The sequence below is a fragment of the Mauremys reevesii genome, linkage group 2, assembly GCF_016161935.1.
Source record: "Mauremys reevesii isolate NIE-2019 linkage group 2, ASM1616193v1, whole genome shotgun sequence".
Lineage (NCBI taxonomy): Eukaryota > Metazoa > Chordata > Testudines > Geoemydidae > Mauremys > Mauremys reevesii.
Window position 1 is genome coordinate 91,758,605 of NC_052624.1, and position 19,158 is coordinate 91,777,762.

The 19,158-nt window shown below is 42.0% G+C and overlaps 1 protein-coding gene across 6 annotated transcripts in view; it reads right to left on the reverse strand.

The window, feature by feature from the left end:
• The window catches only part of AMPH (amphiphysin), a 212,523-nt gene that overhangs the window by 70,125 nt on the left and 123,240 nt on the right, over positions 1–19,158 (reverse strand). For all 6 annotated transcript variants that reach the window (XM_039524651.1, XM_039524650.1, XM_039524656.1 and 3 more), the window contains 5 exons: positions 14,963–15,057; positions 9,488–9,583; positions 6,785–6,892; positions 5,783–5,868; positions 1,663–1,738 (listed from right to left, as the gene is read on the reverse strand). In XM_039524651.1, coding sequence (XP_039380585.1) covers positions 1,663–1,738; positions 5,783–5,868; positions 6,785–6,892; positions 9,488–9,583; positions 14,963–15,057 — 461 coding nt within the window. The remainder of the gene's footprint in view (positions 1–1,662; positions 1,739–5,782; positions 5,869–6,784; positions 6,893–9,487; positions 9,584–14,962; positions 15,058–19,158) is intronic.

The window sequence follows — 19,158 nt, forward strand, 5'->3', positions numbered from 1 at the left end:
AGTTCTGATAGAACAGATTCATCTCCCCATACAGAGATCAGATTCAGTAACTCCCGTACGGTCCATGCTGGAGCTCTTTTTTGATTCTGGGACTGTATGGTCACCTGTGCTGATCAGTGCGCCACACTGGGCAAACAGGATAAAAATTCAAAAGTTTGCAGGACTTTTCCTGTCTACCTGGCCAGTGCATCTGAGTTCAGACTGCTGTCCAGAGCGGTCACAATGGTGCACTGTGGGATAGCTCCAGGAGGGCAAAACCGTCGAATTGCAGCCACACTAACCCTAATTCGAAATGGCAATGTCGATTTCAGTGCTACTCCCCTCGTTGGGGAGGAGTACAGAAATCGATTTTAAGAGCCGTTTATATAGAAGTAAAGGGCTTCTTTGTGTGGATGGGTGCAGGGTTAATTCGATTTAACGCTGCTAAATTCGAGATAAACTCGTAGTGTAGACCAGGCCTGAGTGTGTCAGGGAGACAAAGGAAGCTTAGGGCAGGAGAGATGAACAAAGGGACAGGCTTTTGAGGGAGAGGGGACTTCTTTGATTAAAGAATCAGCCAACGAAGAAGGGAGCTGTCTGCAAGAGGGAGAGAGAAAGCAAGAGAGAGAGATTCCATGATTCAATAATTAATTGACATTTGTAAAATGCTATAGGGTATTTCTTAGATGAAAAAGAGGCCGATTTTATAGCATATTTTGGTTTGTGTGGAGAGCTCTTGAAGAGAGCCAGTCTTAAACTAACTTTATTAACAATAGAGTGCTGTTAATTACCAGGCTCAATCCACAGGTTTGCCCTTAATCCACCCTGACATACTAAAGATATGAAGCAGAACTCACCCTGTACCAGTACTGTAGAAGGGTGTGGGTTTTATCATTGCATACAACTAAAGTGCATACCTCTGGAATTCATAGTCAAAGGAACAGTCATTTTTTTTATTTTTGGAATATGGTGGGATCTCCAACCTGTAAGAGGACAGTGGTTGGGGATTTCAAGTGTGAGGCACAGTCAAGGTTACTGTTGGACCCTTACCTGAAAACTTGGTTAGTTTCTAGTATTTCTTTAACTCTCTCTCTCTCACACACACACCTGGTCTGCACACAGTTATTGTACCAGTTTAACTAGATTTAAATTTAACTGATTTTGGGGTGTAGACAAGCTCTTAGGCACTGACTTGGTGAAGTATATAAGCATACGGTCATAAGTGTCTTACTGAAGTTACTCTGTTTGCTTGAGAACCATGGACATAATGATAAATTGCTGGCAGCGTAGGAATTCACAGAGGTAGATCTTGAAAGAGGAAGCCTCTACCACTGCCTCTTGCACTCGTGGAGCTGATGCAGTTTTAAAGTTAATGCTGGCACAAGGTGCTCAGCTACCTTGCCCCATTAATAATGTGTAAGAGGACAGTATGAAGGAAAAAAAAAAGAGAGGGAGGACATTCTACAAAGAACTTTGCAACTGGAGTTGGATTTTAATCCGACAATGTCAGGGACATTACTTTGGCATAGTGCGAAGAAGTGTAGTGAAAACTCATGTTAATACTACACTGTGACCAGGGATCAAGGCAGTAAGGACAAATTCTCAGATACAATATTTTCCACTGCTCCCAAAGACGACATTTGTTTGTTGCATAATTCACACAGCACATTCAGTTTTACTCACCAAAGCGATTTCCTTGTGAAATTTGGCTTCAAGGCTGGATATATTTTTGAAAGTGTTCACGTAGAAGCCAACTCGTCTGAGAGAAGATGACAGAGAGAAAGGAAAAAAGAAGGGTGAAGAGAGAGGAGAGAAAATGAGCTCTTCATTTATTTCAAACAACAAGCAACATTCTTTATTGTGTCCTGACCATTCTGAAGAAAGCAAACAATTGAACGGAATATTAAACAAAAAATTGTATCTTGATTCACTGATCATGTAACAATTCCTGAAGCAGTGCAGCTGGGGGCCAGATTCTGCCACCCTTGTTCATGCTGAGGGTTACTTTCTTCCCCACATGATCCCATTTATGTCAGTGGAAATACTTAGGGAGTAAATTAATACTCAGTGTGAATAAGGGTGGCAGAATCTATCCTGTAGGCATCATCACTGAAGTTAATATAATCAGTGCCCAATATACAATGATAATTACGTATTGTACATAAGCTCCTACCATGTTAGTACAGAATCATTATTATTATATATTTATAGTAGAGTAGCCTCAATAGAGCACCAATGGGAACAGGGCCCCACTGTGCTAGGCACTGTACAAATACATAATAAGAGCCTTCGGGCATGAGAGAGAGAGGAACAAAAGGGACAGGCTTTTGGAATTTAGGATATGTCTACACTATGGGATTATTCCGATTATCCCATAGCTATCCCATAGTTCCCGCAGTCTCCCCTGCCTATTGGAATTCTGGGTTGAGATCACAATGCATGATGGGGCAAAAACAGTGTCGAGGGTGATTCTGGGTAAATGTTGTCAGTCAATCCTCCCTCCGTGAAAGCAACGGCAGACAATCATTTTCCGCTCTTTCCCCTGGATTGCCCGGGCAGACGCCATAGCACGGCAACCATGGAGCCCGTTCAGCCTTTTTTCACTGTCACTGTATGTCTACTGGATGCTGCTGACAGACGCGGTACTGCAGTGCTACACAGCAGTATCCCCTTGCCTTTGCAAGTTGACAATGATGGTTACCAGTCATATTGTACCATATGCTGCTCTCATGGGTGCTCCTGGCTAGCCTCGGTGAGGTCAGCCAGGGGCGCATGGATAAAAATGGGAATGACTCCCCAGGTCATTCTCTTCTTTAAGTTTTGTCTAAAGGTAGAGTCAGTCATGCCTAGAATATCAGGCAAGTCTACTAAAGAACCAGAGAGGCAAACGGACGCTCTGGGTCAGAACCCCAGACATCCTGCAGAAATGATGAGCTGCATGTCATTCTAGGGGCTGCCCCTGCAACGACACCACCCATTGCTTCCCTCCTCCCCCACTCCTCCTGGACTACTGTGGCAGTTATCCCCCCATTTGTGTGATGAAGTAATAAAGAATGCATGAATAAGAAACAACACTGACTTTATTGCGTCTGCAATCAGAGATAAAACAGGGGGGAGGCAGCTTCCAGCTGCTATGATATTCCAGACAGGACTGAATCTCCATTAGACATTAAAGTGGGGGAGGGGAGCACAGCCTCCAGCTGCTATGATATTCCAGGCAGGACTGAATCTCCAGGAGACGAAGCTTAAAGAAAGGAATAACCGGGAGTCATTCCCATTTTTGCCCATTCGCCCCCGGCCGACCTCACTGAGGCCAGCCAGCCAGGAGCAGTCACGGGATGACAATGATGGATATCAGTCATATTGTACCGTCTGCCATCAGGAAGGGAAGGCTTATATAAAGAGCTTCGTTGTGTGGACAGGTGCAGGGTTAATGCAATTTAACGCTGCTAAATTCGATATAAACTCGTAGTGTAGACCAGGCCTTACAGTCTAAATAGACAAGACAAAGGGTGGGAGGGGAAAGGCGAGGCAATCAGAAGTGAAGTGACTTGCCTTAGGCCACACTGCAAGCCAGTGGCAGAGCCTAAAATAGAACCAAGATCTCTTGGATCTGAGTCCAGTGCCCTATCCCCTGGACCACGCTGCCTATTCAAATCATAGTAATTTCAGATCCAAGAGACGAGAAACATGTTCCCCAAATCTGGAATACCCATCTAGTTGCTGGCCTTACTGAAACAAGAATATATGTTGTTTAAAGCATCCAGCCTTTAAGCAAGCAAAAAAAAAATGGCAATGTCTATTCTTCACAAGACTCATGCTGAGCTCTTTCAGACTCACTACAGTAACACGGTGAGACAGGCAAGATTAGCAAATAACCCTGTGCTCCAAGAGATTAGTCCAGCAGTATCTTATCTCACATAGGGCTTCTGTGGTGGAGAACATTATAGTATCCGAGTGCTCACAAACATTAATGAATATATATTCACCCCAACCCCATGAGATGAGGTGGCATTATTTCTATTTTACAGATGGGAAACTAAGGCACTGAGACATTAATGTCAAAAGTATACACTAAATACACGTCTACCCCGATATAACGCTGTCCTCGGTAGCCAAAAAAATCTTACCGCGTTATAGGTGAAACTGCGTTATATCAAACTTACTTTGATCCACCGGCGTGCGCAGCTCTGCCCCCCCAGAGCACTGCTTTACCGCATTATATCTGAATTTGTGTTATATCGGGTTGCGTTATATCGGGGTAGAGGTGTATTGGGTGATCAATTTGAAAATCTAAGGGTCTTTTGAGGGCATTTAACATTGTATGGTTCTTTTTTGTTCAGATCATAGTCTCACAGACTTCAGTTGCAGCCAGCCCTTCTGCAAATCTGATCTCCAGGGTGTCAAATTGGGCATCCAGAAAATGAGGTACATACAGTTAGTGACCTCCTGTGAAAAGTTTGGTTCAAGTCACTTGCACAGGATTGCACAGGAACTCTGTGACAGAGACAAGGATAGAATCCATTTCTACAGACCACCGTTCAACTGTCATAATCACAGGACTGTCCTTTATCTTCCTGCATTACACCTTCCAACTTCTGGAACAAATGAGCTTCATTCACTAAACAAACCTGATTCATTCTCCAACCACCATCCATCGCTTCACAGGCTGTATATGTACAAAGGTTGATGGCAAGCGATAAGTTTTAAAAGACAGATGCCTAAATAGAGCATGCAAAATATGCACACATATGTAAAAGAAAATAATTATGAATGCAAAATACACAACTGTACATGCATGTAGATATTCACATAAAGATGTTTGTAAGAGCAATTAATTTTTCTATGTGTGTATGAACATTTTTTTAAATTGTTTGATTTTTTTTTAATTTGGTCCTGAAAATGTGTCTTTGGCTTATATTAGTGCAGGGAAATCTGAATAACCTTAAGAGCATAAAAACTTCATTTCTCACCTGTTTGGAAATTCCACATGCAATTTCTCCAAATTTTCACCAACAAAAAAATTGCCTTTGGGCTGAGAATAAGCCTGAGAAATTTTATACCAATAGGTCATTTTTCTGGAAAGTGGTAAGTATCTAAAAAAAGGGGGCTTTGAATGAATGTGCTTCCTGAACCATGACTGTAGGCTCAAATGTATGTTGAAATTCTATCAACCATTTAGTCTAGTTAGAAGGTAACAGACACACCGTAATGAAAAGGACATGTATGCCAAAGTGTGAGGTGTGGACTTTTTGTTTTTGTGTGTAGTTGGTTGGGGTTTTTTGTTTGGTTTGTTGTTTCTTTTGGTAGCCTGTAAAACAAATGTATTGAGGTGATAAGTGCCTGAAAGTACGAACAGCACAGAAAAATCTGAACTCATCTCACTTTAAATAGAAGGACAATAGTAGACAGAAATTCTGGCTGCCGCAAGCATCCTTTTTTCAAGTTTCATTTGTTAAATAATGTAACACTCTAATGGGACGTTTCTCTGTCATTTCTCTGTCACCTGCCTATTAAATCTAAAATAGAATTCCTGCATTTTACAACTATTTATCTCTTTCTAGTTCTTTTTAAATTGTAACTTGTAACACAGGGACTGCCATGCAATTTTAAAGAAAACAAGCTGCTAGAGATGCTCAGAAATTATGGTTCTGATATTGGTTCTGACACTGGGGAGTTGGACCTACTTCATTTACTGGGACAGCCATTCTGTGACACACATTAAAATTCAGTGGACGTTGGGAGACTAATTCTGTTAGGGTCTTTGAAAATTATGGCCTATATATGCAAGTTGTGCAATTACCTTGACCATAGAGATGGCAGCTCTTCTTGTAAATCAATATTAAAGTCTTCAAACACTTTCTGTGCTTTTTGAAACTCTTCTTCTGCCTACAACAAAGCAAGACATGTTGGCTTTTATTCTCCAAACACAGTGAAACTGCATGAATCTGTTTTTCTATTAACAAAAGAAGAGTGTAGTTCAAACTACTGTTGTTTATGATAGCTGTATAAAATTCACTTGTTTCATTTTGCAAAGGCTACTGCAAACATTTTTGTATTCTTTAGCTTGCATAGGTTTGAATCTCAGGCATTTCTGGTTCCAAAGAATACAACCAAAACCGAAAGAAAAAGTCACCTCTTTCTGTGTCAAAATGTGCAAAATCACAAGTTCCATGAGGTTGCAGTGGAAACAATAAATTGGCCCAGCTTTACTGTAGAGGTTCAGAGCTTCTCTAAACCTTTGCGTGAACCTCTAAACCTTTGCTGAGTCTTGCATTTGTAACAAAACTTAATTTTCCAAAGAACTCACATTGTAACGTTATTTTCTCAGTTTTACTATTTACACTCTTTTTCTTATTTATTTACAGAGTGATAGACAATATTCTGAAGAATGTAATAATCCAGGGCAAGATCCTGCAACCCTCATTCATGTGAACAGATGCTGTTAAATCAGTGGGACTACACATATGATTATGGGCTGTAGGATGAAGCCCCTCATGGTGGTCTCATCTCATAAAGGGTGCAACTGATCCCTGTACAAAGGGCAAGCACAAGGCCTATGTACCCCTTAAATCCCACTGCAACTCAAAATAGGACTTAAATGGGACTCACTCCTGCAAGAAGTTGAGCACTCTGGCTCTGATCTAGCAAAGTGCATAACGTGTTTAAACGTCAGCATGCAAGCAGTCCCATTTTCTGAAATGGAAGAAAACAGACTTTATGCTATCCACTGTGCAGAAATAAATGTCATCCAAACTCAGGACCTCTGCTGCCAGTAACATTATTATTTAAAGACATACCCTACCTTTGTAATTCTGCTTTCATCTCTTCTTTTTGAGCTCTGCAAGGCTTCCAAGTGATGTCTTGCACTGTCATAGTCCACCAGCTTTCTGCTTCGCTTTGCAATGCGAGTCTGCAAAAAAATTCAGCACTATTTTGCCACACATCCAAGCAATCTGAGAGGGAACTTTAAAGCAAATTAAATTAATTTGTCTGATTATTTACTCTCTCAATTGCAGTCTAAACTTTATTTATCATAGTATTGCACAGTGAAAGCACATTTGGTGAAAGAGACAATTTAGGTAATTTATTATTTTAATAAGGAACCTATTTATTGAGAAATAAGCATGTGACAAGAGATGTGTGCATGGAGAGTTTGCAGGACTGGAATCTCACATATCAATTTCATAATATATGAACAGCAGTGTGAATGGACTCATTAAGCTATACTATAATGGTATCACAAACTAAGTTCCCTTTCATATTACACAATGAATTTAATGATTAATATATATTAACTTTTGTCAGAGTTAGGAAAAATGCTGAAAACACACTTCTCAGTATGACTTCTTTGAATACATAACGAATACATTTAATTTTGACATCACATCATGGGAATGCTAATTAAGCCACTGTAGGTATCGTAGGACCTGTCATAATACTAAAAAAGGTCCCTTGGAAAATTGCTGACACTACAGTAATGCATATTGTATATACATTTCCTTTTATAATACTGTGGACCAGATCCCAGGCTGCAGCTAAAGAGAACAGGGCACAGCTCAGGAACAGGAGTGGGACTTTATCTCACCTTGAGCACCCAGGATCCTAGGTTGTCCTGGTGCTAATGTAGTCCCTGGTGTCAATTATAGCAGGGGCTGAATATGCAACCCTTACTCACAGCTGAAGATCATCCCTTCATAAGGAAGCTCTGGCTGTGTCCCTCTTTTCCTGGCTATTTTTCCTATGTCAGCAGCCTGGGAAGTCTGAAGTCATTAAGCTGGCTCTATGCCCCACTAAGATGCCTCAGTACTACTGGAATCTTCTAGTGGCTGGCTAAAATGACTTCAGAGCAGCTTTGCACCAATGGCAAGACGTAAAGTTGACCCAGCATATCAGAGGATCTGCCCATGTCTCAAATGAGACTGTAAGTAAACTTGCCAGTTATGGTGGTGATTTTTGCAATATGGCGGCTTGTTTTATAGAAAGTCATTGAGTCCACTCTTTCCTTTCAAATAAGCGCTGAACAGCCCTTAGATGACAATTTTGAGAGTCACTATTAGCATAGGCCTGATTCAAACCAGCAACACAGAAGCAAAAGGACTAAATTAATCACAGGCACGAGTGGCTGCACCTCAGTCAGTCAATCATGGGTGAAAGCTTGAGATCCAATTCCACAGTATCTGAAGCCATCCAATCTGGCTATGGCTCTTAAAATGGATGGTGTTAACATAAGCTGGCTACAACTTTGATGGTATCCATAAAAGTAACACATCAGGATGTTTGATTACAAAGATTGCTCCAAATTCAGTTCAATTCCCAATTTCAATACATTTTGAATAGCATTTCATGGTGAAAACAAAGCTGAACCCAGCATTTCTTGAAATTTCAGAACACATGCCTTTAACAAGTACCACCAAGAGCTGTAGCCAATCTTGACTGGCTTTAACGGAGTCCTGTTTTAGTGTGTACTTCAGCTGTCAATGCCACAAAACGGTAACCTCAAATTTCAGCCAATCACAGTCTGTAGAAACGAAACATTTCTGCCCTTCTGAACAAAGCTGAAATCTTTATTTATTTTTTGATGCTTTGGAATAAGTATCCAACGGATGGCATCTGCCTGGCAACTAAATGTGTCAGGATTGCTTTGAAAATTTACGGTATCATCCATTTATAACATTCTCCTTCCTCATCGTCTATTGGGTTAATGGGTTGTTTTCCTTAAAGTCCCATCTCTTCTTTAGTCATGTACTTATTATGCACTCCTCCACTTTACACTGTTGGTCATCACAGCCATGCTCCAAGGCCCCAGCCCAACACGGCACTTAAGCATTTGATTAACTTTAAGCATGTTAATAGTCCTATTGTCTTCAAGTGTTAAGCTTTGTGATTCAGTGTTTTACATTATTGAAATTTCATATGATTGGAGTGCATGCTACTTTGAAATCCTTACAGGGAAGACAGAATTAAAAGGGGACTTGGGGAGTGTATGTTTTGATTTGTATAATAGCAGTCTCTACTGAGATGTATTGCAAAGCTTTTGTGATTGATCAAGCCACAGAAACCATTTATTGCTTCAAATTCAACAAAGAAACCAAGTGACTCAAACATCCAGAGGTGCATCTAACCAAGAAAAGAATAATGACAGAACTCTTCTGATTCTAATAATTCTGCTGTAACACTTTGGGCTCAAGGCCTTGCTCCAGCACTGCTGAAGTCAGTGGTAGTTATGCCATTGACTTCAGTGGGAGCAGAAAAGACCTACATAAAAGTCTGAAATACAAAGGCTAATTTAAGAACATTAAATGGTGCTACTGCATAATACTTAATTTTGTTCACTCAAGAAAATAGCATAGACTATGAATGGAATTTGCTTACAGAATTAGATGTGTTACATTCCACATGAGAGCTGGCTTCCTGTATATTCTTTATTTCATTTCTCTCATGATTATGACTCAGTAGTAATTGGTAACCTTTTAATTCTTCCCTCTATAAAAATGTATTACTGTACTTTGATATCAGGAAACTGTCCAAGGTATGTGTCCAGGGTCAGCAATGATCCATCCACCAGCTTTTGATGAAAGTCTTCCCAGAGCACATCACATTTCTGTAAAGAAAGAAATGAGATACAGAGAAACACAGTTGACAATCACTCAAAATTTAGGGGAAACACTTATGTAAATGGCAACACTTAATTCTCCTGGAATCTTATTATGTTCTTCCTGCAAAAATCAGAATTTAGTTGTGAAATGGATAAAAAAACTTCAATGTGAGTTTTAATTTACAATAGAATAGATTTAACTCCAGTAATCAATTAAAAAATGTTGCAGTCTTCAAAGTAGTAGCAGACTTGGAAAGTCATGAATCCAAGCTTTGCAGGGTTACTACTGATTCTAGCAGGCTGGGAGTCCCAAAACCAAAGTTACTCTATTTCCCACCTATAAATAGGTTCACTGATACGTACATCATAACCTCTCCTCTCATGAGCAGCAAAACACAACAAAAACCAAAATAAAACAAAATGAATAAAGGGTGGTTCCTTCATCCACTAGAGTGATTTGTAACCTCAGTTTTGATTTTTCAGTAAAATGTATGGACAATGGAGAAACTGGGTTTATTTTATTTTACAGTATTTTATTTTAACAGTTGTTTTCTGGTTGAGTATTCTTCCAGACCAGGGGAAGTCTCATATTCCCCATATTTGTCTCTCTCTGCCTATCATTAATAGAGCATTTTGAAGGCAAATGGCTGGCATAAATAGTTCTGCCTCACAGAACTCAAAGGATCTGTAAGTCAGAAAATTTGGATTCAGGATACAAACCACTGCTACTCCAACAGCCAAAAAGTCCCATTCTTCACATCACATCCATTCTTTGCATCAGCTGGGGGCTAGCTCACACCCATGTAAAGTAGTGGGGGAACTGCCAGAATACGCTCCTTGGAATTCTCCTGTCATTGAGCATGTTAATGCAGCTGGACTGATTAGGAATACTATGGAGAAATGAGTGACATCCCATGCCAGATGCAAAGTTCTGCTGCTGCTGCTACAGATCATTGCCCTTAAAATCTCCTGGAACTTGGTTTCTCAATTTTGGGATTTGAACAGGTGTCGGGGGGGGTCACAATCACCCTGCTCTTCTCATGTTTCTAAATGGGAGAGGGATCCCACCTAGATCTCACCTAGATAAAAAGGAAGTTTTATGGTGATCCTGGTATGGGAAGAGTGAGAACCACTGCCCTACAGGATCCATGGGCAAGCAGCAGTCCTGAAGGCTATTTTCTAGTGACACTGTTTACTCATTCTGTGCCACAAGACAGATATATTGTAAATGCAGTATGACACAAGATGCCAGAATTTATTTAATCTATTTCCTACCTTAATTGCAGACTCTAATGAATAATACTCCATTAATAATCCATTAATCACACTTAAAAATCCATATTTATTAACACAATATTTAATTACAGTTGTGTAAAAAGCAGCAAAGCATTAGATCATAGCAAGCAATAGCAATTATGGTACATTGGCATTTGAAAATAGTTTGCAGCAACACATTTTAGATAAATTAAAATCTTGGAGGTTTTCAAAAAGTTAATGGGATTGAAAAGCACTTGCTGAATAAATGATTAGTGCTTCAAATCACCTTCTCTCCTCACATAAAGATCAAGGTCATTTAGATGGAACAATTTAGGAATAATTGCCTGTGGACTTGACAAGGTAAGCATATTCTCCTAAACTGTATTTTCAGCAATGCATAAATCTATAACATCACATCCAAACTTCAGATTAAATTGGAAAAGACTCAGCTGTAGAAACTACAATGTGTCATGTGTTACCCTGTTTGAGACCATACTCACACAGGTGGGGAGATAGAAGATTTATCCTGTATGTAACAGAGACCAAAACCCGGCTGTGTTCTCAAGTAAACTACTGTGACTCCAGGGTAACTCCTCTTAAATCAGTGGGAATACTTTGGATCTACACCAGTGTGTGGTGGATCTGCTAAGCAGGGGACTACAATTCGCATCACCCTCTCTCCACTGCACTTCCCTACCTATTTCCATTATTGGAGCTCAGGGGAAAGCATATCAGAGGGGTAGCCGTGTTAGTCTGGATCTGTAAAAGCAACATCCGACGAAGTGGGTATTCACCCACGAAAGCTCGTGCTCCAATACATCTGTTAGTCTATAAGGTGCCACAGGACTCTTTGCTGCTTTTACAGGGGAAGATCATCAGGGTTGTTCGTTTCTACCCACCAAGTAGCCCTCGTACCTCTGGCTCCTTTACACCCTGCCAGCCAAATTTGCCATTTGGAATCCCATTGCTGACACCAGTGTAAATTACTAGGGTTTCTCAGGACTGGCCTACACCAAGGCTTTGGCTACACTTACACTTCAAAGCGCTGCCGCGGCAGCGCTTTGAAGCGCTAAGTGTAGTCAAAGCGCCAGCGCTGGGAGAGAGCTCTCCCAGCGCTGTCCGTACTCCACCTCCCTGTGGGGAATAACGTACAGCGCTGGGAGCCGCGCTCCCAGCGCTGGGGCTTTGACCACACTGGCGCTTTGCAGCGCCGCAATTTGCAGCGCTGGAGAGGGTGTGTTTTCACACCCTGCTGCAGCGCTGCAAATTTGTAAGTGTAGCCAAGCCCCAAGTCCCTAAGGTTCCAGTGGCATGCCAGGTGCACCAAGATGCAGAGACAAGCACTGCGGGTGCTTCAGCACCTAGGCCTTGTAGGTGCTAGCCCTCATGGATTTCAATAACCACTCAGACCCATGGCTAAGTGAACAGGTATTTTACAGGGCTGGCAGGCAAGGAAATGGTTGCAAATACCCTAGTTGTAGAGGCTTAAACAGTCACAGTTCAAAGTGAGCAATAATGGTTCTTATTCAGGTCCCTGGGGCAGTCTAACTGAGAGACTGGGCTCTCCATTCCTAGTGCCTGAGGTGCCATCTCAGTTCAGTTTCCATTCAAGCAAACAGGAGCTTGCAGACTAATCTCAGTCAGTGTCCCTCATTGAGACGCTTCTTGTCAAGGAGTCCCTGGGCGATGCTCTGGAACTGCTCCCCACAAAGCCAGTCAGGACTTTGGGGAGCCTCCCCTCCCTTGGAACAGACTTTTTCAGGGCAAGAAGCTCACATGTCTTCACCTCCTGGGTCTCTCCTTGGAGCATTTAGCATCCTCTGCCCCTCCGTGTGCTTCCCACAGTGAGCCCGTCCCAGCGGGGTCCTGGGGAAGCCACAGGGTCCTGCACCCCCACTTTGCAGTCAGACATGACTCTCAGCCAGCCAGTAAAACAGAGGTTTATTAGATGACAGGAACACGGTCTAAAACAGAGCTTGTAGGTACAGTGAACCGGACCCCTTGGCCAGATCCATTCTGGGGGGCAGTGAGCCAGACCCCCACATCTGCACTTCACTCCTCTCCTCGTCCCCAGCCAGCTCCAGACTGAAAACCCCTCCAGCCCCTCCTCCTCTGCTCAGTTCCTTTCCCGGGCCAGGTGGTCACCTGACCTCTTTGTCTCCAACACCTTCAGTTGGCACCTTTGCAGAGAAGGGGCCCAGGCCATCAGTTGCTAGGAGACAGAGTGCCAGGCATTTAGGTGCACTGGCCCGTTGCTCTGTAGCAGTCACACGCCCTTATTCTACCACCTAGATACTTAAGAACTGCATAGGGGACACTGAGGCACCAACACAGTATTCAGAGAAAACATTAAGAACATTCCCAGTTTGCCACACTTCTGCACTGGCTTCCTGCCCAGCTGCTGCTGTTCTCCTATGCATACCACACTAACCTGCACCTGGCTGTAATATTAGCAGCCACAACCTGTTCCACATGCATTTCTGTATACAGTTCTTGAGGAATCTGCTCTGAATTCAGCTTCTCTGCAGCTCCCTTCTTGCCATGTGGCTACTGCCTCCCAGCAGAGCCCAGACAGCTCTTGGTTCAGGATCTTTCCCTAACCTGGCCAGGGGAAATGGAAATGCAGTGGGATGGGGGACTGATATGAGTTGTAGTCCCCTGCTTAGCAGATCCATCACACTGGTGAATCCAGAGTAACTCTTCTGGAATCAGTGGTAATACTTTGGATTTATAATAGTGTTTATGAGATAAGATTCTGTCCCCAAGTCCAAAATTAGCAATGATGTAAATGGTCATATAAGCTCTATGTCAGATGTAAGTTGTTCAGACAATAAATTTAAGTGGGTATAAGCAGTGAATTAGTATAATTTACACTGATTTGGCATTGTGTGTGTTTACACAAATGTAACATATTCCATTGGCAGGGAGCAAGGTGGGAGAATAGCAGGAAAAGCAATTAACAGGAGAGTTTGTATTTGTTTTTCCTGCTACAGCTCCAGGGGCGGCTCTAGGGATTTTGCCGCCCCACGCATGGCAGGCAGGCTGCCTCCGGTGGTTTGCCTGCAGAGGGTCCTCTGGTCCCGCAGCTTTGGCAGGAGGTCCACCGAAGCCGCGGGACCAGCGGACCCTCCGCAGGCAAGCCGCAGAAGGCAGCCTGCCTGCCGCCCTCGCGGCACCGGCAGAGCGCCCCCCACGGCTTGCCGCCCCAAGCACACGCTTGGCGTGCTGGGGCCTGGAGCCGCCCCTGTACAGCTCCCACACTTAATACCAGATCAGTACAAATTAAGTTAGATTATAATTTACATCAGTTTTCTGACCAACTTACACCCTCTTGTCATCAGTAAATTTGCCCATAGACTTCTGTGGGACTTAAACTTGCTTACACTTGCTTCCTAATTTGGCCTCTAATATTTATTATACCCTAACAAAAGAAATTCAGTAAAACCACCATCACCACAAAGCCTGGTCCAAAGATAAAAGGGTCATATTCTACTCTCACAATGTTGTAAATCTGGAGTAACTCTTCAGTGGAGATACTCCAGACTTGCACCACTGTAAACAAGAACAGATTCTGGCTAGAGAAAAGTCAGTACGCAATCAGGTATTCTTTCTCTTATAATTAGTCCTACCATTATTATGAAATACTACGGGATGATCATGAACATTCAAAATCTTATAAACATGCATATAAGATGCCTCGCAGTAGCTGGTCAAATAACTGTTATTGAGCCTCAGTCTGCTCTCACTTCCAGTACACTGAGGTAAATCTGGAGTAACTCCAGATTAATGAAGTTAATAGAATTACCTGGGTTTTAAACGAGTGTTAGACAGACAAGAATAAAGCCATTATGCATAATGGTTTAGAATGTCAACCAAGTTTTTATTTTAAAAATAAAAATAATTATTTTAAGAACACACTTTTCACTATCGCTGCATTAAGATGTAAATATGGTTCATGGAGTGTTTTCTGATTACTATGAGATGCTTTCTAGGAGCCCTACAATTACATTCTGCACCAATACATTAGTATAGTAAATGAGGAACTCAGTGACTTAAAGTTAGTATTTCTATTCTTTGGTTCAGACGAATCTATTCTCAACCATGTTTCTTCACATTCACACCTCTTACCTCTCCAACCATTTTCACATCTTCCCGGCCATACCATTCGGGCTCATATACTTCATGAAGAGACTCTGTAAGCTTCTTAGAGGCCTCTTGCATGCCTAGGATTTTGTAGAAAAACAATATATTATTCTAAGCAACACAGGGAATAGTGGGTCGAATCTTTATTTACTTCCACCTTTTTCCCCTTCTCTATAAATAGGACCCTACCAAATTCATGGTCCATTTTGATCAATTTCATGGCCAGAGGGTTTTTTAATTCATCTATTTCACATTTTCAGATGTTAACATCTAAAATTTCATGGTGTTGTAACCGTGAGGGTCCCAACCCAAAAGGTACCCAGAGGTGGGGCTGATCTCCCCCAACCTGAGAGTGGCCAGTCATGGGAAGGACAGGTCCTATCCCTCCTAGCCTGGCCAGGACTCACAGCTAGGAGCCCTCAGCTGGGGCTCTCCCAGCAGCAAGCAGGAGATGGGAGCCACCTCCGCAAGCCTCCTCTGGCTGCAAGAACCTCCGGGGCTGCTGCCCAGCCCCAGAGTTTCCTCCAGCATGTGGAGGCACCCGAAGGTGATCTTCCGGCTGAGAGTGGCTGGGACTCGCAGCTAGGAGCCCTCAGCTGGGGTGTTCCCAGCAGCACAGGGGAGATCAGATTTCATGGGGAATGGCTTATTTCATGGTCTGTGACTTGTTTTTCATGGCCATGAAATTGGTCGGGCCGTATATATAATGAGTTTAAACAAAAAATAAACGTTCATGTTCAGGGCATAAACCAGCCACTAACTACCTGGAATTAACAAGAAATGTCCTTTATGGTCTATTATGAGTGTGACAGAGTAGGGTATCTTTGTACAAAATTATGAACTCCATTTTGTATTATGTGCTGAACATGTGTCTAAACTGTCCCAAGGCAGCGTATTGAATTACATTCAGATAGAAGCTTTGCCCATTCAGATAGTGGCTCTGCCCAGGAAAATCACTTGAAAACTTGCTGAAGGACTGTCACTGAGAAGCCAACAAAATGGCAATCTGTAGCTATCAACTTTGAATGCTCTCAGCTCCTGGCTCACCCCCATGGAACAACGTTTTTCTATGCAGGTGGTGCTAGCATGAATGGGGGATGGGGCTGAAGCATGCCAGGGGAGCACATGGCAAGCAGGCAGAGACACTGTTCAAGAGAGCATGCTGCTCTGTGCAAGAGGCCAGCCACTGTAACAGCTAAGCAGGATGTGCAGGAGAGACTCTACCCAGCCTGAAACACCGACTCGCGTAAGGGGTGAGATCAGACTGGGGAAGGTGGCATCCCAAGACCTTTTGTCATTTTAAAAATCTGTAGGTCTTGAGTGCTTTCAAGAGTAAAGTGACTATGGTTAAGAAATTCCTTTGCTAAACGTGTGTTCCTTGCTTTCTTGCCACATTGTCCCTGAGGGGGTTAAACAAGTAGCTCAGAAAGACCACAGCCTCAGCAGAGCTCTGTGGGAACTTGTGTACATGACTGGTAGTTGGGAGCTTGGGAGGACTGAGGCACAGGTTTCAGGGTTTATGGTAGCTGCATTGCAATCCCATGTCCCCAGGAAGGGATCAGACAAAGGGTCTGAGCCTGGAAATGTGCATAACAAACCCAAAGCTAGAAAAAGTGACTATAATTCTGTCTAAACCCAGTTGGCTTGAAAGCACATGGGACTCAGTGAAGGAGTCCACTCGTAACAGACTGGTGGTCGTACAGAGGGGTACTGTGCCAGGTTGTAACAATGAGATTCTTATACCCTCCTTTGAACCATTGGTCATTACTGGTGAGAAGATAGTAGACTAGCTAGACCATTTTGATCACTCTGTAATATACAAAATGTCTGATTTCTTCTCACTTACATTGATGTAAGTAAGAAGTAACCTTCACTGAAGTGAGCACAGGTAACATCAGTCTAAACCTGTGAGAGGAGAATCAAACCCAGATCAACTGGTCTGACTGAAGTAGATGGGAGTGTTGCTGTTGATTTTAAAGGTGGATGAAATCCTGGCTCTATCTGCAGAAGTGAACTGACCCTTCCTGAGATAACCTTAAGGGTCAGGCCAACATTATAATTACACACAAACTTTATTTAAACTTTTACATAAAACCTGCTGAAATGAGCTGAATTCCAACGACAACAAAACGGAATGCTTGAAAAAAATCCAGCTTTTTAATTACAAAAAAATTGCCAGCCAGAATCTTTGTTTGCTACAGAACATCTGCTCTGCCTTGGAAATAGCTCTAGTGTGAGCTTTAGAATTAACCCTTAATTGACTGAATATCAGAATAGCAGTGAAATTTCGATTTTCCCTGGAAAGAAATACAGACGTTACCCCCTAAATCTGGAATAGCCTGAAACTCCTGTTAGAATACTCCAAGGAAGGTATTTTGTGATCTACTCAGTGACGCTCCCACTCATTGCCCACCATTTGAAAAACACATGGGACATTAAAAGTAAAATGACAAAGTACTTTTCTGTTTACAAAAATGATTTTCTATGTAGAAAAGAAAAAAAATATAAAAGATTTTTCTTTTCTGGCCTCTGCATGGAAGCTTACAGGAAGGAGGGGCACAAGGGTCAAGCACAATGGGAGCTTTTGCATTCAATCTTGCACCATTAAATCCATGGATGTCTTGCCACTATATGAGCAGGCTGGGACCAAGGAATGCTGGAGCGCCTCAGGGCTCTGAATGCTAACAGAGGTTTGTGTGGAAGAGGGTAGGAGAGTAAGGAAGGGGAGAGAACAGGGCCAAGCCTCATCCCACCCCCGTGGCAGGCCGGTGGAGCTGGCTGAATGCAGAGTGGCACGTTCACTGCACCCAGAGCAATAGGAGACACTGTGTACAATGCTTCACAATGCTCCGACTGGGCTTGGTGCACCACTCCCAGTGCAGGACTGTTATTTAATGCCACAATCTAGCCCAGAGTGTTCAAACTGATGGTAAGGGCTTAAGGAGGATTTCCCTCCCTCTGCTGGAATTCACTCTCCTCTCTAGATATGGCTACCCGATCCTTGCTAGGAATGATGCATCACTGGACCTTAAAGGTATTACTGATTTTTTTAAAACATGATTTAGAATCTACCAGACAAAATGAAGAGGATTTTCAAATATTTTAGTAGAGCTCTATGTCAAATCCTCTTTCTACCGGCACAAATTAATTCAGCCAATAAAAAAAAGAAACAAAGCAGCATCGTTGCTTTTAGGAATACTGTGTTCTGACCATTCACTCAATAAAAATGCACATGTCAGGGAGGGTCACACATCCTTACTCACACTTTGATCCACTCTGAAACATCATTCTTCTGCTCTTGTGCCCTTGAGCACACTGCGTACTACACCCACAAAATATGTTCCTGCAGCACACACGCCAACAAAGCCCTGATCTTTATATTTAGCTGCTGTTTACATTCAACTCAGCCACAGACATGATACTGTACAAACAAAAATCAGTGCTGGGTATAAGATCATTTCTATTGACAAATACTTTCTTTTAAACATTCTATTTTATATAAAAACAATAAAAAGCACATAAAACAATATATGTATAAATAGATGCACAAGAGGAAATAGCAAACACCACCACCAATAACAAAATTCAACATTCATTATTTGTAAAACCTGAAAAAACAAAACAAAATGAAAACAAACCTACCAATCCTGAACATGTAGATATTATGCAGGGCATCAATTATTAAAATGACTAAATAGATAAATAAGTGAGAACATAACCTACGAGTATCGTGGATTAATACACACACAACTGCAAAACTGACCAGACATTCTCATATTTTTTCCAAGCAAGTCAAATTTTTCCACTAATGCAGTAGCAGAAAGGACAAATATTATTTAAATGTTGCAGATCCTAGTTATATTTCTGTTTTAAAAAAATGTAAAGGACTCTTTATCATGCTTGGCCTTAATGCTTTATCAAAAATACATCAGAAAAGTGCAAATATAATATTTTACAAATGCCCAATAATCTGTTCTTTCCCCATATTGCTGTAGACCCCATAGACCAAATTCAGATGTAGCCTAAGATAATGGGAATTATACCTAGTTGCACCACAGTGCTAAATTTGGCCTTGTGACTATGATTCTTGCCTCCTGACTATAGTTTTTATGCTATATTTATTGCTATATTCTTCATGTGTGTATGTATATATGTAAAATGATCTACAGCCAGGCTTTCAG